At 45.5% G+C, this 25,718-nt stretch overlaps 1 protein-coding gene across 16 annotated transcripts in view; it reads right to left on the reverse strand.

Moving 5' to 3' along the window:
* Positions 1 to 378: 378 nt before the first annotated feature.
* Positions 379 to 25,718, reverse strand: part of ATXN2 (ataxin 2) — a 63,783-nt gene continuing 38,443 nt past the window's right edge. For 5 of the 16 annotated variants that reach the window (XM_083753168.1, XM_083753162.1, XM_083753175.1 and 2 more), the window contains 15 exons: positions 24,019 to 24,201; positions 22,851 to 23,048; positions 21,068 to 21,178; positions 20,278 to 20,348; positions 18,708 to 19,012; positions 16,082 to 16,145; positions 15,701 to 15,853; positions 13,297 to 13,363; positions 11,939 to 12,123; positions 11,272 to 11,404; positions 8,309 to 8,362; positions 5,918 to 6,063; positions 4,308 to 4,535; positions 2,290 to 2,461; positions 379 to 1,123 (listed from right to left, as the gene is read on the reverse strand). In XM_083753168.1, coding sequence (XP_083609294.1) covers positions 1,095 to 1,123; positions 2,290 to 2,461; positions 4,308 to 4,535; positions 5,918 to 6,063; positions 8,309 to 8,362; positions 11,272 to 11,404; positions 11,939 to 12,123; positions 13,297 to 13,363; positions 15,701 to 15,853; positions 16,082 to 16,145; positions 18,708 to 19,012; positions 20,278 to 20,348; positions 21,068 to 21,178; positions 22,851 to 23,048; positions 24,019 to 24,201 — 2,099 coding nt within the window. In that variant the 3' untranslated portion in view covers positions 379 to 1,094. The remainder of the gene's footprint in view (positions 1,124 to 2,289; positions 2,462 to 4,307; positions 4,536 to 5,917; positions 6,064 to 8,308; positions 8,363 to 11,271; positions 11,405 to 11,938; positions 12,124 to 13,296; positions 13,364 to 15,700; positions 15,854 to 16,081; positions 16,146 to 18,707; positions 19,013 to 20,277; positions 20,349 to 21,067; positions 21,179 to 22,850; positions 23,049 to 24,018; positions 24,202 to 25,718) is intronic. The other 11 variants (XM_083753170.1, XM_083753163.1, XM_083753161.1 and 8 more) reach the window with 3 other exon arrangements.

Below are 25,718 nucleotides of genomic sequence, written 5' to 3' on the forward strand. Positions count from 1 at the left end.
TTAAGATTGTGAAAATCGGCACTGCTTCCAATCCAGCCTTCCCCAACCAGGTGCCCTCCAGATGTTGTTGGGAACACAATACCCATTCGTCTCTAACCATGCTGGCTAGGGAATGAGTCCAAAACACTCAGAGGGCACTAGGTTGGAGAAGGCTTAATGCTTTAATGGCCTGAAGCACCACCATCCCTTCATCTGCCAGAACACATTTGTTGGCCCAACTCACACATTTATACTGAAGCCACCTTTAAGACAGATGCTTTCCCTCTTTTGCTCCCCTGTCCAAAGGCCTCTCTGCCTATCTTATGCACCAGTGAACTGCTAAACCAGAAAATAAGTAAAGGAAACAAGGTGAACCATACAGATTCCAGAAGAAAAAGGTCAGTTTTTAAAACTTTTTTTATTTTTAATTTTTTTTAAAGTTTTTATTTTATATTATCTACAAAGTAAAAGTTTCCTCTTAACTTAAAAGTTACACCGCTGCCTTGCGACGGCGGCTTTCCCCCATCATCAAACATGATTTTATAAATAATAAATCCATATCTGCTTGACGATTAGAACTTGCTTTTTTTCAAACCTCTTTCAAGTTTAGTTAGAAGTAAAAGGTATTGATTTTCTTTTTATGTTCATTTAATTTCTTTTTTTTTTAGTGAGAATAGCAGCAAGAATCACTCTCGTTACGTCTTTCTCTAGCTGATGAATTTGTGACTTTGAAGGGTTGCTTTAAAAAATAAATAGTTTTTTTCCAGTTTTATCTGCAAGCGGAAATGGGGCAGGGCTTTTTTTTGTTTTCCTTTTTTGACACAACACATGGAATTATGGAATCGTCCCACAAGGGCTCTACATGCCTTTTGTTTCAGTCCGAATTTCTCCCACTGCAAAGTGAACTGTTAGCATTCCTATTGGATGTTACAAGGTTGTTTTTTTTCCTCTTAGAAACAAAAATAAAGTGAAATACTAGATTTTGTTTTGATTTCTGTTTTTGTTTCTGTGCTTCCAAGTTGGTAGAAGCAGGAGAAGGAAGGTATTTGGCCTTAAAAAAAAACAAAAGAAAGAAACGAAGAGGGATCCAGCCTCACAGTTACTCCAGGTCAGCTTTACAACTGCTGTTGATGGTGGGTTTGTACTGGAAAAAAGAGAAAGAGAGAGAGAAGAATGAGTTGAGACATGAGTTAAAGACCCCAAATCCTACCAAGGGCATTTTAAAAAGCGGCTCGGCTACAAGAGATGTCTCTCTCAGATAAACACTCCCGTGCCCTTTATCCGCCTGCAACACATATTCTTGCTCATGGGCCAGGGTGGCAGGAGTGGGGAAGAGGAACGGAAAACACGACACGTGGAAAACCAGGAGGCGGGTGGGTGCTTTTAAAAAACGTGGCGTGAGCACAGCGAAGGCTTTCTTAATAAGCATGAGCATGAATGGGTTTTGGAGCATGACGGCTAGTCTGCCAAGGGCCAAGTGTAGGCAGCAACACCAAGGCTGCCATTTAAGGTGCTGGGAGAGGAAAGGCCAGGAGGTGGGAGGACTCGCAACACAGCTGGGTGTATCCATGAAGCTGGGGTAGGGAACCTGTGGTCCTCCAGAAGCCCCCTGAACTACAAGTCCCCTGGCCCCTCATTCCTGGCTACCCTGGCTGGGGCTGATGGAGTCCAATGACATATGGAGGTCACAGGATCCTCACTCTGAAATAAAACTATCAAAGGCTTTTCACCAAAGCCAGACTAAACGCCTTTCCTTCTGCAGTGTTGGATGGTAGGTTGAGAGGAGTACCCTACCAGGACAGACTTTGCTCGTGTGTTCAAGACATTGATTCCATTTTGTTGCACTGTGCAAAATATGAGCAAGCCAGGGCTGAACTGATACTACCCGGGAAAATCAGAGGCTCACTATGTCAGGTTCCTATTGGAAGACCGGACAAACGCTAGAACATTAGCAGTGGCAAAGTTTTTATCGGTGGTTGCAAGAACCAATGATCCCTATATGCTGAACAAAATGCTTGTTTAACCTGGAGGTAGGCTGTATGAATTGTGTATTGCTTTGTAACGATTTGTTGGGTCTCTGGACCGTAATAAAGATTGATGGTGATGACTGGAAATAAAGACTGCTCCCGAAGGGAGTAATGATTCAGTTGTGGGGGGAGAGGGCATTTTAAGAGCATTTGTCGTGCCTGTTCTGTGCTCCCCCTTTCTGCGCTCCCAAGCCCAGCCTCGACATCACACAACCTTCATCTTCTCTCCCTTATCCCTCCCTCCTGGGACTTGCGGCAGCTCCCAAGCACACACTCCGCTCACCTGAAGGGTGCGTCATGTAGGGGAAGTGTGTCGCTGTTGAAACTGGAATGTGCTGTAGTGCACTTTGCGCAATGGCGGCTTGGGCCCCACCGGGTGGTGGCTGTGTTGTCATGAGCATCATTGGAGCATGGGCAGTTGGGTGAGAAGGAGCCATTCCCGACTGCACATGGGCCTGAAATAAATTGAAATACTTTATTGCCACTTGTACAACTTGTATACAGTGAGATTACATGAGCACCCCCCACTCAGCTCTCTTAGTTTTAATTCCCCTCGTTTACTGACGCAAACCCACCAAACCCGAAAGTCAGTTGCCCTGTTGTTATCTTCTCATTCAGCAGCCTAACAGCCCATGGATAGAAGCTGTTCTTTACCCTGTCGGTGCGACTTATCATGCTTCGATATCTTCTGCCCGAGGGCAGGAGATCAAGAAAATGCTGGCCAGGGTGTGAATCATCCCTGAGACTTTTCCTCACTCTCCTGAGGCAACGTTCTTCTGCAATGTCATTCAGTGGATTCATGGGACAGCCCATAATATCTTGTGCAGTATTCACCACCCTCTGTAGGCACTTCCTATCAGTCGATGTCAAACCAGCTCTTTAGTAGCAAGGCCACAAAGGGGAGGGGGCACACAGCCAGCACCACAGGAATCCCAGAGATGGCACTAAAAGCGGGTTTGTTTCAGCAGGGGAGGGGGGAGGCCAGGACCCCACCAAACTCAGGCTATAGTTGCAAGGCTGAGGTCCAGCGCCGAGAGCCTTCTGGCAGTTCCCTCGCTACGAGAAGCCAAGTTACAGGGAACCAGGCAGAGGGCCTTCTCGGTAGTGGCACCCACCCTGTGGAACGCCCTCCCACCAGATGTCAAAGAGAAAAATAATTACCAAACTTTTAGAAGACATCTAAAGGCAGCCCTGTTTAGGGAAGCTTTTAATGTTTAATAGGTTATTGTATTTTAGTGTTCTGTTGGAAGCCGCCCAGAGTGGCTGGGGAAACCCAGCCAGATGGGTGGTGTATAAATATATTATTATTATTATTATTATTATTATTATTATTATTATTAAGCCCTGTTTAGCGAAGCTTTTAATGTTTAATAGGTTATTGTATTTTAGTGTTCTGTTGGAAGCCGCCTAGAGTGGCTGGGGAAACCCAGCCAGATGGGTAGGGTATAAATAATAATAAATTATTATTATTCATTTATTATTATTACTATTATTAGGCCCCCCTCTCAGAGGAATACAGCAGCCTTACCGCTAGAAACAGCACAAAATATGTTGTTAAGTAGCCACTTGGAGGGAGGGAGGGAGGCAGCACTTGGCTTGCCATTCACAGCTGGGGGGGGGACACATTCGGGGGGGGGGGGAGCAGAGCACAAAATCTAAGTGTACAGTTGAGGGAGGCTTCAGACTTCCCTGCAAAGGACCTTTTTCAGTGTTCAGGCCTCAGACCCAAAAGCTCGCTGACTTACCACCAATTCCATAGCAAGGATCTCTCTCACTCCTAACTTCCTCAGGAAGGACACCACCCTCTGTGGCACTCAGAGCCCGCTTCCATAAGAGGGGGCCAAGTACCCCCACCACCCTTCAACCACCCAACCTTTTCAGCTTGAGCCAAGCAACTGCAGCAGCAGCAGCAGCAGCAGCAGCAGCAGCAGCAGCAGCAGCAGCGCCACTGTCTACCCTCTAGCACAAAAGGTGCACAATGTCATGCCCTGTTCTGCCTGCCTTCCAGAGGGAAGTACTCAGGTGACCATTTCTGCCCTGGGCAACCCATAGTCCAGGGATCCCGTAGTGCTCGCTAGCACCTCCTGCTGGACATAGATTATTCTGTCCATAAATACTCACCAGGCATTCTGAACAGCTCTTTGGTGCACAAGGGTGTGACACACACCCATGGCCTTTCCTGGATCAAAGCAGCCTGAATCTCTCTCATGTTAATGAGAAATGGCTCCCGCCCCCAGTCTTCTCCTCCCTGGAACAGAGAGCACTCTTTGGACCTCAGACTACATCAAGCGTCTTTCTTACCTGGGGGACATGGGCCATGTGCGGTTGGTTGGTGTAGGCGGGCTGGACGTGGGAAGGATGAATGGCAAAGACCGTCTGTTGAGCTGCAGGGAAGCTGCTCTGAGGAGACTGTGTGCTTGAGCCTGGGGTCATGGAAGGAGGAGTTGGCGCAAGACCAGTGTGGTAGATGGCTGACTGCTGCTGGGCGTTTGTCAAGTGGAGAGCCTGGGCGGCCTGGTGCTGGTGGTGCTGAAGAAATCATAAGCATAGCAATGGCTTGGCAATATTTGCATTCAAACAGTGCTATTTTTCTAGAAAAAGAGGTGCCGGAACTCACCATGAACGCCTCCCTTGTTCTCTTATAATGGCAATGGCGCCCACCTGAGAAGTGCCGGAACTGAGCTCCGGTGAGTTCCGGCTGAAAAAAAGCATTGCCCTCAAAAACGCTTGTTCTGCTCTCAGGCTATGCTGGGAATGCAAAATACAGTGCTTTGCCACCTCATGGCAAGCTGACACAGCAAGGAAACCTGGCTGGGAAGAGGCAAATTTCCCAGCAGCAAAAAAGTTGCATAATCCAACATGCTTGACATCCATGTTCACATTCCACATTATGGGTTGAGGAACCTCAGGTGTATGCCTCACCCTTTACAATCCACCAGGGCAGCTCAGAGGTTCTGCTACGGATTCAAGCCACACTCGAAGGAAGGAAAGATTCAGAGGCTGGGCTCTCTTTGGTGCTGCTAAACTTATGGAAGAACATCCTGACTGAAGCCTGCTAAACATTATCACTATTCTGTTCTCGATGTTCCGAGCTGCTACTTCTTTTTGTGTTAAAGAAACTAAAAGCAGATCATCATTTTTATGCTGTAATGGGTATTTTTCAGTGGCCAGAAGGCCCATGTACCTTATGAATTTATAAACAATGGTTTATTCTCTCAATTCCACTGAAAGGCCAGCTCCGTCAGACTTCGTCAACCTGATAGCAGCTATTCCAACAGGCTGCCACAGGGGGTGAGATGGGAGGCAGAGCTCATTTCAGTAGCTCTAGTGAAAGGCCAGTTCCATCTTGTGCTTCCTGCTCCTGAACAGTTTCCACTCCTGCAGACCACATTGGGGCCCAAGTGTGCTTTCGCCCTCTTCCCTCCCTTTCGCTTTTTGCTTTTGTGTTTTAGACTGCAAGCTTGTGAGCAAGAACTTTTCCTTTAACGGACTGTTCGTAAGCTGTGCCAGAGGCATTTTTTTTAATGAAGAGCAGGGTACAGATACTCTTGGATAAAGAAAGAACATTTGTATTTTACTCATAAATACAAGTGCCGTGGGACCTTTTAAGAAATAGTTGTTTAAAAAGTGTAACTATCTGCCTAAACTTTCTGACTTGCATTAAGCTTGCATCCATCAGGATGGCTAATCCCAGTTGCTAGCTTCTTTTCCAGTGGAAAATAGTAGCCTCCAGTGTGCAATGAACTAGTGATATGGTTCCTACCATGACAGCATGTTGGCCAGAGTAGTCAGCTCTGGTTGCACAGTCTCCAGGCAATGAATGCAGGGTCTCAAAGGCAACTGGCCCAAACAACGGCAGAGCAGGAACCTGCTTCTCTGTTGCCACACAGATGGCCAGTTGTAGTGCTTACCTGCACTGGGCTGGGAGCTGGGTGGTTTCCCCCGTGTTGACTCTGCTGCTGCCCTGTGGGCGTGGCAGAAGGCTGTGGGTGTGGCGGGTGCGGATGCAGGGTGGCGCTGGGATGGGCATACTGCTGAGCAAGGGAACCAGTGGAAACTAGGAAGAAAAGAGGGGAAAGGAAATTGAGAACGGATGCCAAGCTGAGTCAGCACATAGGACTCCCCCAACTCTGGGTGTCTCCCTTTTAAATAGCTGCTTTTCTTTCCTTCATTTAGAAACAATACAAATGCCAGCCACCTGGGACTTGCCCTCGACTCAACATCACTTTTGCAGCCTGCAGAGCACATTCTTTAAAACCTACATGGTTGCGGGGGAAGGTTTGAGGGCGTGTGAGGACTGTGTAGAAGTAAAGTGCCAGGCTCAGTGAGAGTTGAGAGGCTTTTCAATCCTCTCCTGCTGAAAATGGCCATTTGGCTCCAGGCTTCCTCTAACCTTAAGCTCTTGTCACAAAAGTCAAATTTATTTGGGTCGGGGTGGGAAAACACACACAAACACACACACACACCTGGCTCCAGTCACAGAACTGTGTTTCATACTGCATGCAGCATTTGGGTTCCCTAGCATACAAGTCTGGCCATGGACCAGGGAGGGGAAACCTGTGGGGCCCTCCAGATGTTGCAGGACTCAACTCCCATCAGGCCCAGCCAGCATGGCTAGTAGCCAGCAACATCTGGACGGCCACAGGTTCCCCATCCTTGCCTTAAAACTCTTCATTTCCTCTTCAAACCCACAGAGAAGAAATGGGTCTTGCTGGTGATCTCTTTTCAGTCCAAAATAGATTATCTTGCTGGCAGGAACTGGAGGAACTAGCTCAGGGCAGTCACATTCAGAGCTCAGAGAAGCATGTCCAAAAGTTTACTGTAGACAAGATGGGGACCCGGAACCTGCACCCAAATTTTAAAATCTGCCTTTACAGCTCCCATAGCAGATGCAAAAGGAAGAAAAATCCAATGTGAACACCACCTGCCTTTCACAGGATAGATATGCTACATAATTAGTTCCCTTGCCCCCTGTCATAAATGGGAACAGGGGGTAAGATGGCACTTAGTTCTTTGCAAACTGCAATATGTCAGCAACAGGAAGGAGGAAACAGAAACAAGAGCAAATGCTTTGGGATAAGGGAAGGATAATGTGCAGAAGTTGCAAGTTGCAACTGTAATCCTAAAAGGGAGAGGGGTGGTGGATAGTCAAGGCAGTAGGGAATGAAGAAAGGCAGAGAGGGGAGGGAAAGGCCAACCAAATCAAACACCCACTTAGATGATGTTGGGAAGAGTCAGTGCTTTAAGTGTGAAAACTGCCTGAAGGTAAACATAACCACAATTAGACGGCAAAAGAGACCTTCATTTGAATTAGAGGAAGCAAATGTAAACGGATGTTACAGACAGACAGCGGGCTCCATTTTGCAAAGGAAAATCTATTAAAGGAAATTGACTTGTTGAAAGAGTTTCAGCGCACCAAACCAATGTGGTTGCATTACAGCCCTTTGACCAAATGGAACAGGTTAGCAGCAGATTCCTGGGACAACTCCATACCCAAAAGACACAGAGCTCCTGGTTTCTGCTGTGCAATAAAAAGGAGTGCCCTCCTTCTCCAGCTAACAGCTCTGGCTGTGTAGGTCATTCTGTCACAATGGATCTTTGCGTTCACTCAAATACATAAAAGGGAATCAGCGCTTTTGATTAAAAGATCCAGGGGCCTTTGTGACCACAACTGTCTTGCAAAATCCAACACTGAATTCCATTCAGCTCAACCTCAGGCTTTTTCGAAGTTTTCTAGCTCTTGCAGTTAAAGCAAACTTTCAGCATTCTGTCTGCAAGGGTTCATAGTTGGGTTAGGCCTTCCAGGGGTCACAATTCTAACTCTTCGGGGAATGTCTTGCCCTGTAAATTCCAATCTTGCCCTTTCAGATTTCTTCTCCCACCCCCTAAAAGTCTGAATCTTCCTTTCCCAAATCTCTGACCAACCAATTCTGTACCCTTTATTGTGGACCACTGCAAAGTAGACAACCCTTCCTTCACAGGGCAGTAGACCATGTTGGTTTCAAGGAAATGTAAGGACGAAAGAAACACGTCAACCAAGTCTCTACATAACTGGACTTATTTTTACTCTTTTCACCTAGTGCTGGCTGTCATCTTACCTTCTCTGTTATGATAATCTTCCTCAGACAGTTTCATCCTTTACATGTCTCATGAGTCCATTGGTTTCTCAATGACAGAAAAGCTTTTCCTAATTCTGAGTAGGTTTGGTGCAAAGACATCTGTTCAACAAGCCTATTCTCCAACAGATTCTTTCAAAGTTCTTTACTGTGCAAATCAAAGTTAGTACAAAAACCCCAACTCACTGGCAAAGTAGAAAGAAGGACCTGTCTCCTTGCTGTAGGGTATTTTGGGACATGCTGAATTTGGGAAATAGAAAGGGAAATTAGCCGTGTGCCACAAGATGAGAGCACCACTTCCAGTCTTCTGGAAAGGTTAAGTCAATCATTGTTTTCATGCACAAACCAATTTGCAATTAAAAAAAAAAAAGTTAAAGAGATATTCAATCACACATACAATCTTCAGCTGGTGTTCATCAATTTTAAAATGTCCACTATTTTAAAGTATTTCACATTCCATTAACTAACCACAGCATGAAGAATAAGGATTAAAAGTCCTTTGACGAAGAAAAAAACACCAGTTACAATCCCAGAAAACTGGATTTCCCCAAGATGCAGAGCCCCAGTTCCCCAATTATTGCTTAGTTCAGCATACTAATTTGTTGATTTATTTTTTAGCAGAGACAGGAAACTAGATAGCTGAGAGAGAGAATAAGACACAGAAAAATACTGGATAAAATACAAAGCAAAATCAGGATCAAGCTGGTGAATAAACATTATCTTGGTTTACCAGACTTTTGAAACAAGCCTTTCCATCTTAACAGAAGTTCAGCAATTAGCAACTGCTGACATATACACATGTTTATACAAAGGTTAATAGAATGAATTCCTATTCATTCTCTTTGCTAGATGTAGTTTCATAGAGCACTAGAGGTGCTACAAATCAATGCAGCGTTCCGATTACAGTTTTGCTAAAGGGAACAGTATACCTCCACTTAACATTTATTCAGTATTTCACACACAATCTCTCAGTAATCTCTACAACAAACCTGTGAGACAGGAGAGTATTGTCATACCTACGATTCAGATGGAGAGGGGTGCTGAGATTGAAAAGTGAACATCAATACATTTGTGCTAAGGTTTGAACCAAGAACTTTTGATGATGGTGGTTTATTTATACTGCCCTTCATCTGAGGATCACAGAGTAACTTCCTTTCTTTGCTACAGGTAGCTAAGTTGGTGCAAGCCAGACAAGAAAATCCAACCAGTCACTAACACTTCTGATGATTTAAGCTTCCAAGGACCACCACCTTATACTAAAAGAAAACTATCAGGAAATTTCTTAACAAAAACCACTGAGCACTAAGTATTTGGATTCATCCTGGTAAAGAAAGTGGCAGCAAGGTGACAAACAGTGGTCGGTTTCAGACGCTTGTATCTCGGTTTAATAAACCAAGATGTGAATGAGCTTTCTGCCTCCAACCCCCATGATTTGAAGCTGGCTTCATTCCAAAGCTAAGTATAATGTAATGCACTGAGAGATATTCTGTCAAGTAAGCAGTATAGAAAGCTTGACAAATAAATAAATGAGTTCCTCAGTATGGATGAAATAGGAAACTACATTCAGCAGAAGACTTCTTGGTATGTTTGCTCATGCAAAAAGGAGAAACTGAGTGGCTGTGTGCCTGGGCTCGTTCATCTCTGGGCCAATGGGCTCATACGTCCATGAAGGCAAAAGGCCCAAACGGGTCAGTTTGCTTCCAGGTCATCTGCAGCAAACAGGTTAGAGGGCAAGGCCGGTCAGCTGGGCCTGGGAAAGCTCACTCACAGCAGCATCCAGTGGTTAGCAGGGGCGTCTCTGTGTTAGAATTGATAACACGGCACTTCAAAGCAGCCAGCTGAAACCCCCAAGTTACTCTTGGGTGACAAATCTCAAGACTTGCCTCACACATGAAGGGGAAGAACGGGAGAACCCCTTCTGGAGATTTAATAGCTACACAGTGGCTGCCTGGAGTATTTAGGAAGCTGCCTCATACAGAGTCTGTTTATCCAGCTTACTATTGTCTACAGAGACTGGTAGATCTCGATGGTCTTAGGATTTTCCCTCCTCTGCTCTGCCTGCAGATACCAGGAATTGAACCTTCTATGTACAAGGCAGGTGCTTGGCCACCAAGCCACAGTCCTTTCCTTGAAAAGGAGAACCCGTAAATCCACTGCAAAGGAAGGACAACCTTGGTGTTCCTATGACTAGTTGAGTGAGCTGGCCGACTAGACACAGCAGTGCAGGTTTCTCCTCAACTTTTCCCTTTCCCCATCCAGACAAAAAAGGGCATGAAGAACAATTAAGCTTATTTTACCTGTGAGTCCTCCTGTGTGGTCCAGCATAACAACATAGCCCTTTAGTGGCTGCCCCAAAGAATATTAGCATAATCTCTGAAAATGGGCACAATCCCACATTGCAACAGGGGCATTCTTAACACTCGGCATCACTTAATGCCATCAGCCCACAAGGAAGTTATCCCTGGTTTACAGGAAGCAATCAGTGTGCAAAACCCACACCTGGTGATACCTCCAAGCCAGAAAGGGCCCCGTATCGGGGAGGCAAAAGACAGACACATCTCAATTCATGCCGAGGAATCAACTGAGCACTGCAGGCACATAACCCAAACACTGCCCCAGAACAGGAAATCTGCGCCCAAAACAGTGCCTGTGTGAATGGAGGCCATGCCTCAAATCCTTGGCACAAATTCTGAGTGCCAACTGAGAGCAGAGTTAGGTGCTAAGAATCCCCTACCAATACAAAATGGTTCATGTCTGCGGAATAATAGTACATTTAAATGGACACAGCAACATTACAAATATTCGCTCTGTGGTGCTTAATGATGCACACTAGCTCAGTCACACATGCAAGTGGACACATACATAAATGAATCGGTCCCCAGTGATAAATAAGAGCCCTTTAAAAGGCTGCTGGTGGCAGCAGATGGAGAAATTGTGATATGCTGTTTTATAAGAGGTATCTGGGACAGAAAAGTCAGCTGTTCATGCCTTACAATTGCATTTCATTCTCCCAATCTCCCTTTACTATACCGGTATCCAAACGGGTTTCAGTGAATTTCAAAACACAGAGCGTTCCAATTTTCTCGGCAAGCCACTAAAAACGAGATCCTTCAAAGTTTCAAAAGAGAACTCATTAAAAAGTGTCCTACCATACATCGTGTGGGTCTGCTCGTGCGCACCGTACTGCGTAGCAGTGGAAGAAACTAAGCCGGGCTGCGGGTGTGCCGGTGGTGCCATCATCCGGGCATTGCCCTGTATTACAGGGCTGTAGACATGGGGGTGCTGCATTAAGCATGAGAAAGAGAACGAGGAAGGAGTAAGTCCCTGCAGGTACTTTCACAGGTACAAAATGCCTTTCTTCAAGTTAGTCAGAGATGCCCAGTTATACTAGCAGACTTGGCTGGATTTAGAGGAAGACTCAGGATCCACCACTGTTCTCCTCTGCAGCAGTTTTCCCAGCCCCTCCTATTATGGCACACAGGCCTCTTAACACTATAGCACTAAGGTGAAATTATGCCATTGGATAACCTAAAGCTTTCACGTGCCAATAGATCTATGAAAGACTGCAGTAAACATCCAGGTCTCTGTTCTATCACTCAGCTGTCAATCCTGTCTGCATGGAAGGTGGCCTGCACACACACACACACACACACCCACACACCCCTCAAACATGCACACAGGGCATCATGTGACAATGGCCCTAGTCAGCTCCTTTTGAAGTGCTATGCAAGCACTGCATCACCACTTATGCAGTGTGGCAAAATACATATTCTAATTCCACCATTCAAGCTGCAAAGAGCTCAGCTGAAGGCATACCTGAGACTGGTAATGCGGCACATGTTGAACGAGAGGTTGGTTGGAGAACTGCTGGGGGCTGTAGGCGACGTACTGTGTTGAATAAGCCGGTGGCGTAGCAACAATAGGAGCCCCGGCAGCAGAGGCAGGGTGCATCATGGTGTTTTGATGGTGCTGGTCTTGCCGCTGCTGGGGCATATTTGATACTGCAAAAGAAGGGGAAAGGGCACATGACGAAAGCACTAAAATAAATCTGTGCCAACATTTCTACGTACAGCTAGGTACAATGGCAACCACAAGGAAGCCAAATGAAGATGAGGAATCGGCTGCTGGTAGGGTTCAAGAATCTCACCCTGTAAGCAGGCTTTAAGGCGACAGGAGAGAGGTCAGCTCAGAGTAGGCTGGGCAGAAAGAAGGCATCACAGAAAGACTATCCAAGCACTAGCCGATATATACTGGAACACTGCTCTGGTGCAACAAAAATGTTTTACTTTTAAAAGATTTAACTTCCTGCCTGTGGAGAGATGGGCAGAGACAACCCATACAAGGTTCACATTCCTCCCATACAGAAGAATGGCATAATTATTATTTTTTCTACGATTACATTTTTTCTCCCTAAGACCAACAGAACCCATAACAACAGTAAAATCCTGTTAAAAGCCAAGCAGAAGAAACAAGCCTTTGGCGTGGAAAGTCAGTATGTTGCTTCTGCTCATCATTAGGTACAGGAGCTAATCAAACACTCTTTCAGTACCTTCGTATGCATGTTACTGAGGGGTAAGTTGTGCACTGTGTTCAGCAGGGTGCACTTCTAGGAAAGTGTGGATAGGATCTTTCAGCCTTAAGTAGGCTTAAAAGCATCCATTCAAAGATTTAGAACTGGAGCCAAGACACTAAGCCAGGGGTCAGCAAACTTTTTCAGCAGGGGGCCGGTCCACTGTCCCTCAGACCTTGGGGGTCAGACTATATGGGGGGTGGTGAACAAATTCCTATGTCCCACAAATAACCCAGAGATGCATTTCAAATAAAAGAACACATTCTACACATGTAAAAAATAGCTGATTCCCAGACTGTACGTGGACCGGATTTAGAAGGTAACTGGGCAGGTCCGGCTCCCCGGGCCTTAGTTTGCCTACCCATGCACTAGGTCCTATGCCGCTATAAACTTTGCCTGCTCAGTGCTGCAAAATCCAAGAAGCAAGAGGATACATGAGGAGGAGGAAGAGGAGGAGGAGGAGGCGGCTTGGTAAGGGGGTTGCACAGAAAGGCGGGTTGCTAATTCATAAGCAAAGTAAGTGTAACAGAACAATGAGCAAGGCATGTTAGTTATTCTACATGCAAGCTACGTACAAGAGCATGCAATACTGTATTATTCTCACCTTTACCTGCTCTATAGGTCTTGGCCTGGTTGACTGGCATAGGCGTCATGGGAATGGGGTACAAAGGCTGAAAAATAACATGGCTGTCAATTAGAGGAAGACACGCGCACACACCACGCATCATATATATATTTCTCCTCTCTGGATGCAAGTCATGCGTGGCGGCCTGCTCCCCACTGGGTTCCCAGAAGATAAGCACCTCACACTTTTACCAACGAACATTTGATTATGGGTGCTACTGTCTGCTTATTGTCTTGTGCTGAACCTCACCACCCAACCCAAGAGGTGCCCACAAAAGATTCCTTGCAATGCTCACAGGATCCTGGGGTGGAACTCTCCAAAGGTTAGTTTTAGGAACCAACCATGGCTATCTGCAGCAGCAGAACCAACACCTCTTGACTGTCACCATTCCTTATGTAGCCCAAACAGCATCACCGGCAGACAAGAGGGAGGTATTGGCGGAACCCAAAAGCTGCACACACTAAAAAGCTAAGTGGAGGTGCTAACTGTTGGGGGTGGGGAAGAGGGGGAACCACCTGAGTGGGAGGATTGAACTTATCTTGAACCGGAGCACATCACATTTGCCTTGAATGCTAATATAGCTTCCCTCAGGCTTGATTTAGATGGTTTGTAGTAAAGAGTTTAAGCTACAATTTCCATGCTCCAGTGTTAACCGGAAACTATGGTGTAACAAAACCTTGAATTGTTCCATTACAGTGTGAGAGAGACAGGAGGAGGGAAAGCATCAGACCATGTTCATACTCTTTAGGCAGCTACTTTTATATCTGAAGAATGGGCCATGATAAGGAGACTTAGTGGTTGTTAATGGTAGGTGATGATGTTGCGTTGTATTATTATTTTATATTATATTGTATTATGTTATTTATGTGTGGTGTGCTATGCCTAATAAAGGATTTTGAATTGAATAGAATCTGAACCAGGCCTTTGCTTGAAAGAACATTAACAGTGCCACGATGTGCAAGCTTGGTTGAAGTCAAGAGGCAGGTGAAAATAGCTTGGGTGGGAGGGAATGGGATCAAAATACTTGTTAGAAACGTGACTAAAAATAAATGCCTTACTTTAAAGTGATCCCCATATACCAACCACTGAAGACAAATTGGCACCACTAGAGATAATTTTGGAATGCTGTGGCAGCCAGAAAGAGCACAATGTATTCTACTGAGATGAACTAAAAGTTCTTTGAACTCTGGTCTCTTATTAGTAAAGTGAAAAACACACTTTTTAATCAATTAGGCTATTAGAAGATTTCATCATCATTGCAGGTCATGGACAAAATCAAGTATCAGATAAAACTGGACCCAAAATAAAAATAAGTAAACAAACCAAGGTATGTACAGGGAATCAATATGCTTAAAATACACGTCTTATCATATACACTCATCGTTTCTGACATTTGTTGTAATAATTTTCTTGTGGCCACAGCAAATACTCTTCTCTCAGTTGTACAGAAGGGTAAGAACAGTTGGCTAACTAAATAGTTGGCCAGCCCCTCCAACAAGGATCTCCTCTTGGGAGAGTATACATTTCACAAATAGAGTACACAAGGACAAATGCTCTCAGTCACATGAGCTCTGCAAATGCAAAGTTACTGATCTGATAGGATCTTCTTTCAAGACAATGAGTAGGCCCCTGCATTTCAAGGTAGCCTGCAAGCTAGTAAAGGTAAAGGGACCCCTGACCATTAGGTCCAGTCGTGGCCGACTCTGGGGTTGTGGCGCTCATCTCGCTTTATTGGCCAATGGAGCTGGCATACAGCTTCCGGGTCATGTGGCCAGCATGACTAAGCCACTTCTGGCGAACCAGAGCAGCACATGGAAACGCCATTTACCTTCCCGCCAGAGAAGGTACCTATTTATCTACTTGCACTTTTACGTGCTTTTGAACTGCTAGGTTGGCAGGAGCAGGGACCGAGCAACGGGAGCTCACCCCGTTACGGGGATTCGAACCGCCGACCTTCTGATCGGCAAGTTCTAGGCCCTGTGGTTTAACCCACAGCGCCACCCGCGTCCCTTTTCAAGCTAGTAGAGCTACTCAATATTTTTAAGTGCCAAGAAAGGGTACTATGTAGTGCTGAAAACAAAGTGGCCCAGCCTCTTTTCAGAAGGTAGAAATGCACATCACTGTGGCAAACAAAGGTATCCAAGTCCAAATTTGAGCAGGTAACATTAATGAGGGGGGCATTTGTATGGGAGAGGGGCTTCTTAATCTTTTCCTTATTCACCAATCCCCCCCACACACATACCATCTCCCATATGTAAACACAAAGAACTCTACATGCTTCGTGCCCTGTTCTGCCTTTCACACTCCAAAGCAGTGACAAGTTGTTATCCACACTCAATGCAGCAAGTATAAGCTTGTCACATTAAAGCCTTTGCCGCTTTACCTGAACACCTGGACTCACAGGAACAGGGTACATCATATTTGGTGCGAAACAAACAGACTGGGTGTACACTGGAGTGGGCTGCTGATGGCCCACCATGGAAGGGCTGGGCTGGGCCTGCGGACGGGGTGACGTTGGTGTGGTGGAAGGCTTGGGCTGCCAAAAACATGAAGGAAAAATGGAATATGAGCTGTAAGTAGGCACTGAACAGTTTGATCAAGCGTGCATCAACATGCCCCGTGGACTTTTCCCAGCAAGCTCTCGTTACGGCTGGTTAAAGCAGGAAAACAAACTATGCAGTGACTGCTTCTAATGGGTGGCACATAAAGAAATGCAGCTTCGGATAAGCAGAGAATGAGGACAGCGATGCCTCTTAAGACTCACCTGAGCAAATGATCGAGGGTTGAACTCCTTTGCGTTAGGGTTCAGTGTTGATTTTCTAACTTGTCTATGGAAGGGTGGGGGGAAACACAAGAAAGATGCGTGTCAGATTGGACTTCCCACCATGATAGTTCATTTCTCTCAGATAAGAGCTGAATAACCAGGGATGGTTGACTCCTCACATCTACTAGTGGAGGAAGACTTGCAGAGGCTTCAAACCTGCGCCGTGTGCATTGGGCGTGAGTGGGAGTTGTCCTCTGTGCGTAAGACGTTCTATTGCTGAGGATGCACAACTAAAAATCTATCAAAATGTAACACGTTCTATTGAAGGGGGAGCTGCCACCAAAGAGGAAAGTAAGGACAGGAAAAAGATGTTCATTGCAAGGTTTTAACTAGAAAACACTCCAACACCGCTGTTTCCTTGACCTTAGGCTGCTCCTTTTTTCTGAGACTGAAGGGCTGCAGCAGGAGAGGCTAACCTTTGGCCCTCTAGATGTCGCTGGACTATTAACCCCCATCATCTCTAACTATCGTCCATGCTTGCTGGGGATGATGGGAGATGGAGTCAACAACATCTGGAAGGCAATGTGTTAGCCATCCCTGAACTAGACCACTGGGGGAGGGGCAGCTGCAGATCAACAACATAGTAAGAACTCTTAGCATGATGCCTTGACACATACTTGGGGGCCTGCAACCAAAGCTTATCAGCAGTCAGTGTTATAGTTGGGCTTCTTGCAGCTCCTTGCAGGCTCAAGGTCTTCTACTAGCTACTAGAACGGACAGATTGCAGCCAGAACAGAACCACTGAGAAGGCACAAGGTCTCCTTGCAGCAATCAAAACTGGAAGGTCTGCTTGCGGCAATAGAGGGCATAGATAAGCAGTTGCGAAGACATCCTCCTGCCAGCAGCAGCTCTAGGAGCAGCTGCTGCTAGTTTTAAAATGCACCTACCCTCGTTGAGAAGGCCCAGAAGCCTGTTGCAGAGTGTGAGAAGGCCCAGCTGCCACCCAGAGAGCTCTGCTGACAAGTCCTGGATCCTGAGCTGCAGCCCTTGCTGCACGAAGATATTAGAGGCTCCGGGTCAAAAATAATATCCCTGGAGGGAAACCAAAATCGCTAACCTCCTTTGGCTCAGATGGGGCCAAATACTATTTGGCTCCTCCCATCCCAGAAGTCAGACTCTCCCTCTCTCTCTCTTTCACACAAGCACACCTCTTGTGGGACCTGAATTTGCTAATATTCCTCTTCTCTCCATGTTCCCTTTTGGATCATGTCTATTAAAATTCGAAGTTTTTCCTTACAATCAAGTGGTATGTGACTCTTATGAAATAAAATTAATAAATGAAAATAGCCTGCAAACCAAAGGTTGCTATCCTGTGGTCATCCGGATATTGTTACGACAATTCCCATCCCCCCTGACCATTAGCTATGCTGGCTGGGAGCCCAGCAAAATCTGCACAGTGCCAAGTTAGCTGCTGTCTAAAACTGTGAGAAACCTTGAACGTATCGGCAGAAAGGCAATATACAAATTTAGTAAATACCGTATTTTTTGCTCTAAAAGACTCACTTTTTCCCTCCTAAAAAGTAGGGGGAAATGTTGTGTGCGTCTTATGGAGCAAATGCAGGCTGTGCAGCTATCCCAGAAGCCAGAACAGCAAGAGGGATTGCTGCTTTCACTGCGCAACGATCCCTCTTCCTGTTCTGGCTTCTGAGATTCAGAATTTTTTTCCCCTCTTGTTTTCCTCCTCCAAAAACTAGGTGCGTCTTGTGGTCTGGTGCGTCTTATAGAGCGAAAAATACGGTACATTAAGAAGCAACAACTAGCAACAACAACTAAGGAAGAAGAGCAAAGAGTATCTTTTTAAAAATAATAATTAACAGCTTCTAAACTCCGTAAGAGATTCTGTCAGCCATGCTCCCTCTGTGGAGGGTAGGCTGAAAACTGAGATGGCAACTGCCCCGCCTGGTGGAAGTGTGAAGCCTCTACAGATTCTGCCTCCGTTGGTGGAGTGGAGGAAAACTGCCCATCACTTGATGCCTCATTTCTGTTTCAAAACGCAGCACAAGCCTTCCAACAAAAGCATGAAATTCTGGATGAGTTTCACAGAGTAGGAGGAGAAAGACTGGCAAGGGAGAAAGACAGAAAATAGTATTCTCTCCCCAGTCACTGATCAAACACATTTAAAAGCACAACATCCATTTTTCTCCAGGTGCTGCATTTCCGCTGGATAATACAACCCCTAAAAGTCCTGTGCGTATTTTCCAATTCGACACCAGAAGCTGAACAGAAGAGCACAAGAACATGAAGAAGAGCCCTGCAGCAGGATCAGGCCAAAAACCCATCTAGCCCAGTATCCTGTTTGCACAGTGGTGAACCACATGCCTATTGTGGGGAACCCACAAGCAAGACCGGGGAGAGCAACAGCACTCTGCCCCCTGTAATTCCCTGAAACTGGCTTTCTAAGCACTGCCTCCAGCAGTGGAGGTAGAAAACTTTATACAAATATGTTAAATCTAAATAAGGAGCAGAGAAGAAAATGCTGTGCATGGTTGAGTCATCTCAACAACTGGGCCCTCCACGAAGGCAGTGCCAAATCTGAGCAGGAGCTGCTGCAGCCAGAATTACTCACTCGGTGGTGTCCCTTTTGTCTTCTTTCTCCTCTTTCTCCTGCTTCGCTCCGGGGCCAGAGGTCTGCACTCCTTGCGAGGTCACCTCAGGCCCTCGCTTTTGCTCCAGGCTGCCACCAGGTGGTGTAATACTGGGGCTGTTTGATTTGCTACTGCCACTGGTCGAGGTGGCATTGCTGCCAGTTTCAGTTACAGAGTCCTTACAGCTGGCGTCACCCTTCTCCTTAGGAACCTCTCTGGATTTTTCACCATCTCTGTTTTTGGTTAGCAGCTGTTCCGCTGTTTCTGGGGCGGAACTGGGTTGTAACTGGAGGGTGCAGGTGGGAGGAAACAGAAAAATTATACTTTTAGCAGGTACTTCCTGACTGAAGGTATTTGGAGAGAAGGCACAGTCAACATTGATTTTAGTTTCGCACATTATTTCTTACAGCTTGAAATAAAAGTTGCTTCATTTCCTACATACTGACGTACAGAAAACCCAGGAATATATTGGGTGCTAATATCAGTAGAGGGAGTCCTCTTGCTTCTTCCACCGTACTCAGAAGCTCAGGGGGTGGCAGCCCAGGAGAAGTAAGACCTTAAATTGTGGAAACTCCCTCCCCAGAGAGGGTTCCTGTAAAACATTTCAAGAAGTGTATGTATATGGATGAGGAGGTGGCAAGGCAGGGAGCAAACTTGTACTGGTTGCTCTAGGGAGTGTCTTATTTGCAGCCATTTGAATGTCCTATTGTGACCTTCATTGCCCTAGGCAATGTTCTTTTAGTGAGGGAGAGAATAGACAAGGATTTGGTATGCAGGCTGAGACCCTACCTGCCCACAGACTGTCTCACCAGAGTGGTGCATGCTCTGGTTATCTCCCGCTTGGACTACTGCAATGCGCTCTATGTGGGGCTACCTTTGAAGGTTACCTGGAAACTACAACTAATCCAGAATGCGGCAGCTAGACTGGTGACTGGGAGTGGCTGCTGGGACCATATAACACCGATCCTGAAAGACCTACAGTGGGCTCCCAGTACGTTTCTGAGCACAGTTGAAAGTGCTGGTGCTGACCTTTAAAGCCCTAAATGGCCTTGGCCCAGTATACCTGAAGGAGCGTCTCCACCCCCATCGTTCTGCCCGGACACTGAGGTCCAGCACCGAGGGCCTTCTGGCAGTTTCCTCCCTGCAAGAAGTGAGGTTACAGGGAACCAGACAGAGGGCCTTCTCGGTAGTGGTGCCAGCCCTGTGGAACGCCTTCCCATCAGATGTCAAAGAGATAAACAACTACCTGACATTTAGAGGACATCTGAATGGAAGTTTTTAATGTGTGAAATTTTAATGTATTTTTAATCTTTATTGGAAACCGCCCCGAGTGGCTGAGGAAGCCCAGTCAGATGGGCGGGGTACAAATAATATGTTGTTGTTGTTGTTGTTGTTGTTGTTGTTGTTGTTGTTGTTGTTGTTATGTGTTATATGTTTTAATGTGCTTAAAAATGCTTATTCCTGAAGCCACTGTTCCTACCTGTGTGTAGTTTGATCTGTTACTGCCTTGTCTATTCAGAGACAGCTGTCGTTAATAGCAAAAGCACTTACCCTAAAATCATTCTTGAACTTCTTTAAATCATCAAGCTGTTTTCTATGTTCTAGGACAGCTGGAGACACACCTGTTAAGAGAATATACGCATATACAGTGGTACCTTGGTTTGCAACCGTTTTGGATTACAACCGTTTTCAATTACAACCACATCAAACCCAGAAGTGCGTGTCTTTTTATTACAACCCATTTTTTTGGATTACAACCCTTGGGGGGGGGGGCAATGGCGAAAGCGCGCCTTGGGTTACAACCTGTTTTGGTTTACAACTGGACCTCTGGAATAGATTATGGTTGTAAACCAAGGTATATCACTATACTGGGTTATAAATAACAGATGACATGGATCCAGCATATATTTGGGCCAATTGAAACTATCTAAAGGAAGTCCCAATACAGTGACCCAAATCTGAAATGCTGTCTCAGCTCAGGGGGGGGGGGGGGAGAAAAGAAAACGCCCCCAAAGAGTTCCGCGGAAATTGCAATCCAGTTACAACCCAGGAGGTTGTGGGGTGGGAATCAAGCAGCTGGAGCAGCAGAGAAACTGGAGTTATCTTAGTTTACAGAACTCCTTTTTCATTGTGTGCAGAGATATATTTGAGGGCTGCGTGCCATGTTGTGTTTCCCAAATCTCTACAACAATCCAAACAGCAATGTAACTAAGCCTGCAGTACAGGAGTAACCAACAAGGTGCCTCCAGGTGTAGTGGGCTCCAACTCCCATTATTCCCCGACCATTGTCTATATTGGCTGCAAATGATGGGAGCTGAACACAACTTCAGAAAACTCCTACCTTTGTTTTCAGGTTTGCTAAAGCTGGGAGACATTTCACTTGGCTTCAAGGGTTCCTTGGTGCTAGCAGGAGAAGAACTCTGCCTCTGGTCCTGAAGCCTTGAATCTTTAGCTAGGAAGGAAAATCAGTCCTGTTTGAGATTTCACATACACAGCACTCTTAATAACTCTAGATAGCAATGGGTGGGGAAGGAAAGAGGGACAAGTTGTTGAAGCTCAGCACCAAAGCTCAGCACCAAAACAATTTGTCCCATACAAGGTATTATCCTGATTGTGTCTCTGTTTATTTGGGGAACCAACATAATCTTGGCTGTGAGTCGTGGAAGACCTACTTATTCTCTTGCTGGCCTCTCTCTAGCCAGCCTGGGAGAACAGGGCCCTGACTGACAACAGCTACAAAAGCCCAGGTTGCTGGAAAAACTCTTGTACTGGGTATTGTTGCTGTTATTAATATTATTTTTGCATCTTTATTTTTAAATATTAATATTTATGTGGAAATTATTCAGTTTGGTTGTGTACTTTCTGCTGTGTTTTATTTCTTGTTTATGACTACTTTTGCTATGTTTGTAATTATGTAGATCTTTTCATGTTGTGAGCCATCCTGGTTTTGGAAAGGTGGCGTACAAATAAAATCATGATAATGAAGACGATTAAAGAGAGACTTTCAAAGAGCCACTTTTCATTCTAGTTTTTCGTTAATGAATATTTTAAATATTTTAATTCTATTTGTGTTTAATTACATTTTAATGATTGTCTTTCTATGGTTTTTACTTTTTTCTATTTTGTCTATGTAGGCAGTCTTGAGTCCTGGACTTGGGAAAAGGTGGGTTAGAAACAACAATAAGAACAACAACAGCTCTGCAAATCAAAGTAAATGTAGTTCTTCCAAAATAATAATACGTGGAAGGGCAATATTACTTTTTAAATATTACTGTTTTACTGTATGAAACCCTAAACCAGCCTTTCCCAACCTGGTGCCCTCCAGTTGTTTTGGACTTCAACTCCCATAAGCCCCAGATGGCATAGACATACCAGATGGGATTTGTGGAAGTTTAATTCTAGAACGCAGGTGGCGCTGTGGGTTAAACGACAGAGCCTAGGACATGCCGATTAGAAGGTTGGCGGTTCGAATCCCCGCGAGAGGGTGAGCTCCCGTTGCCCGGTTCCTGCTCCTGCCAATCTAGCAGTTCGAAAGCACGTCAAAGTGCAAGTAGATAAATAGGTACCACTCCGGCGGGAAGGTAAATGGCATTTCCATGCACTGCTCTGGTTCTCCAGAAGCGGCTTACTCATGCTGGCCACATGACCCAGAAGCTGTACGCTGGCTCCCTCGGCCAATAAAGTGAGAGGAGCGCCGCAAACCCAGAGTCGGCCACGACTGGACCTAATGGTCAGGGGTCCCTTTACCTTTACCTTTTAATTCAAGAATAGCTGAAGGGCACCATGCTGGGGAAGGCTGCCCTAATCGGCTGAGGTGAAAGAAAGTCAGCAGGGTGTCTTAGGAAAAACAGAGCGCAACCTTTTCCTACTCATTTTTGTAATTTTCAACAGCCATTCAGAAAATTATGTAGTTGCCTGGAGCCGCCAGTTTTCTCCCTCTGTATAAAGATTCCCACACAGAGAGAAAATTGACTGCATATGATTAGCAAACCTAATGCACAAAAATAAACGTGTGTGAGAACTGCTCTCCCACCACTTAAAACACAGAAGCCATTTTTAGATCATCCTATGTCTTTGCATTTGTACTCAGGCTCAGAAGAGGGGGAGATAAAAGGGTTTCTTACCTTCAACTGATGGTGTACCTGCTCTAATGGACGCAGGGCTGGCTGGGGTAGGAGATGCAGCTAGAACAGGGGCAGCTACAGGCTCTGCTGGAGTAGAGCCAGCTTGAGGAGAAGGCAGAGCTGGCCCAGAAGGCACACTGCCAACGCTGCTGTGCCTTGGAGACCGGGGTCTGTGTGCTTTAGGGGACAACCTAGGGACTAGAAACAAAATAAGAGAGACCCTGTTGAAACACTGCACAGCTGTTTTGTACTAAAAGGAGTGAAACCTAATGCCAGGCTTACACTGAGCTGATAAAATTGTCACCAAAGCTCTTTTTCCCTTCCTAGGAAAGTCCCCAGATTTCTGTGATGTTACTTCTTAAGTGCTTCTTTTAAACGATTCTTGTACAATACAGTACTAAGAATCCTTCTACTGTGAAACAATGCTTGATAATTGATTGCACTGAAGCAAAGGTCTGTCAAGGGAGACTTTAAGCAGAGTCAGGTCGCTTCCTATTACCAGCCCTCACTAACATTGAAAAGAATCTGAGAAACAGCTTCCATCGCCTAATGACCCAGTCCACTCTTCAAACAGAAATTCATGGTAAGAACCAATTTCTGCTTGTAGTCCCAGAAATTGATCTGCGGCACAATCCTAAACTCGCTGCCCTGTGAAAGTCCACCTAGTTTCTCGCTGTGGCCTTCAGTGTCTTCTGAGTCACCCTCAAAGCAGGACAGAAAGAAGGAAAGTCGGCAACCAGGAATGGGGTCTAGGCCTAAGAATACTGAGGCTCACAGGAGCACAACCTGATCATCACTCCAGAGGATGTTGAACACACGGAAGAGACTGGGGGGGGGGGGGGGGGGAGAAAAGTCCTAATAAAGCCTGAGAGCTCCAATCAACTGACCTACCAGCCTGTCTCTGGAAAGGAATGTAATCAACTGATAAAAACAGTCTATCAAAGTGGAAGGGAGAACAGCACATCTGCTGCTTTCCATGACAATCCAGTTTTACCAGCCTCAGTTGTAACATTTGGTTTCTAGCCAGGCAAAATAAAGAATCAGGATTCACCAACCATCAGCAGCAGCAGGCCTGTTGGGTTCTCAAATGTTTGGCTTAAGAAACACAATTCTTTTAACTGTAAAATCCCCAAACAGGACTTTCTGTAGGAAGCTGAGCTTGACTTACCACCACTGACCACCGATGACCATGTCCCACCTGAAGGGCTGCCTCGGGCCGATGAAGGTGTGGTGGCTTCTCCTGGCACGGGGTGAGAGACAAATTCTAAGCCACTTGAAATTGTGCCCCTCCCAGTAGAGACTCTGTGGCCTCGAGGGTGCCGCTGTGCCTTTGGAGACATCCGCGGAGGTCCTGAAGAAAGTATGAAAAGACACCCTAAACTATGAACACAACATGAAATCTCCGTTTTCACCCCCGAATTCTATTAATTTTTGCTACATAAGGGATGGGGAACCTTAGACCCTACAGATTCCATCATACCTAACCATGCTGGCTGGGGCTGATGGGACGCTGTACTCCAAAACATCTGGAGGCACAAAGGTTCCCCATCCCTGGGCTGCCATCATCATACACGGTCTCAGGACATTTAAAAACCAGCACTCCTCTCAATATAGTTCGTGACAAAACTGGGGAGGAAAAAATATGAACCGAGACAGATGCTAGGTTAGGACACAATCCACTGGACATGTCCCCTATATTCACATGCCCCATAAAACAAAAATAGGAGGTGTGCAAAAGCACAGCAGAGAGAATTCAAGTGGATTTCATCAGTTAACTCTTGCTAAGAAAACCCAAACCTGACCACTTTGAATGCTCTAGCCCTCCTGGCAGCAGAGAACTTAGAAAATTTAACAGCAAATTAAGCAGCCCACATTTAATAGTTTTTCAGCTCTCATCGTTTTTATGTCCCTGCATATCACAGAGACTTTTCAAAGAATTGCCTTAGAATTTGAGAAACAAGTCAGCGTGCCCCCTGCAAATGGTTCAGCATCTTCAAAATTCCTAGATAGTATAGGAGTTGAATGCAATTAAAGTATGGAAATTAGCTGCAGCTAAGAATAGGTTCAATCTATGATTCCTTATTGCAGAACAAGTCTCATCCTCTCAAGACAGAATTAAAATTATTCAATTCCACTGAACAGTTTCAGGAAAGTCAAGAGGAACTCAAACTGAATTTAAATACACAATTAATTTCCATCCACTTCTAACCAGTCTCCCTCACCGCAATTGCCAGCAAGGAGGATTCTGCAGTGGGCACAATGTGAATCAGGCATTTTTAACAGATTTATGTCATAAAGCATCATTCTGAGCAAAACCCTCCATCACCAGCCACTTCAGGAAATATGTAGATGCAGCCCTCTCAGCTCCTTAACTAGGTTATGGGATCAGGAATGGGTCTCAGGTTCATATACCTGTCCCTCCACCTGATCTTCCCATCTAGCACAGCAATTCCCCAGACTGGCCTTAATAAAGGCTGAAGGTGACATTCATCTTAACCATGGCTAATGCTAACCAGATTGTTTTTAACTAAGCATCTGAATTCAAACAAAACATAGCTAGCACTGAACACAGTTAACGGCAACGGAGATATAACCTTTAACCATGGTTACGGCCAGTGACCGGTAGGGGCGACGGTGTGATCCTGCAACCATGGCTAAGTGACTGCAGATGATACATCCACATGTGCTCTGCAATGCACTAAAGTAGCACTAGGAGGCCGAATTTCTCACTTTCAGGAAAAGGCCATCCCTTTAATGGTTTGGTTTTCTGTGAAATTCCCTTTTTTAAACAAAAACAAAAAAAGGTTAACAGAAACTAAACAAAAACTTTAATTTTTTTGAAGTGCACAAATAAAAGGTTTAGTAATG

This window comes from Podarcis gaigeae (genome assembly GCF_964106915.1).
Source record: "Podarcis gaigeae genome assembly, chromosome: 8".
Taxonomy (NCBI): Eukaryota; Metazoa; Chordata; class Lepidosauria; order Squamata; family Lacertidae; genus Podarcis; species Podarcis gaigeae.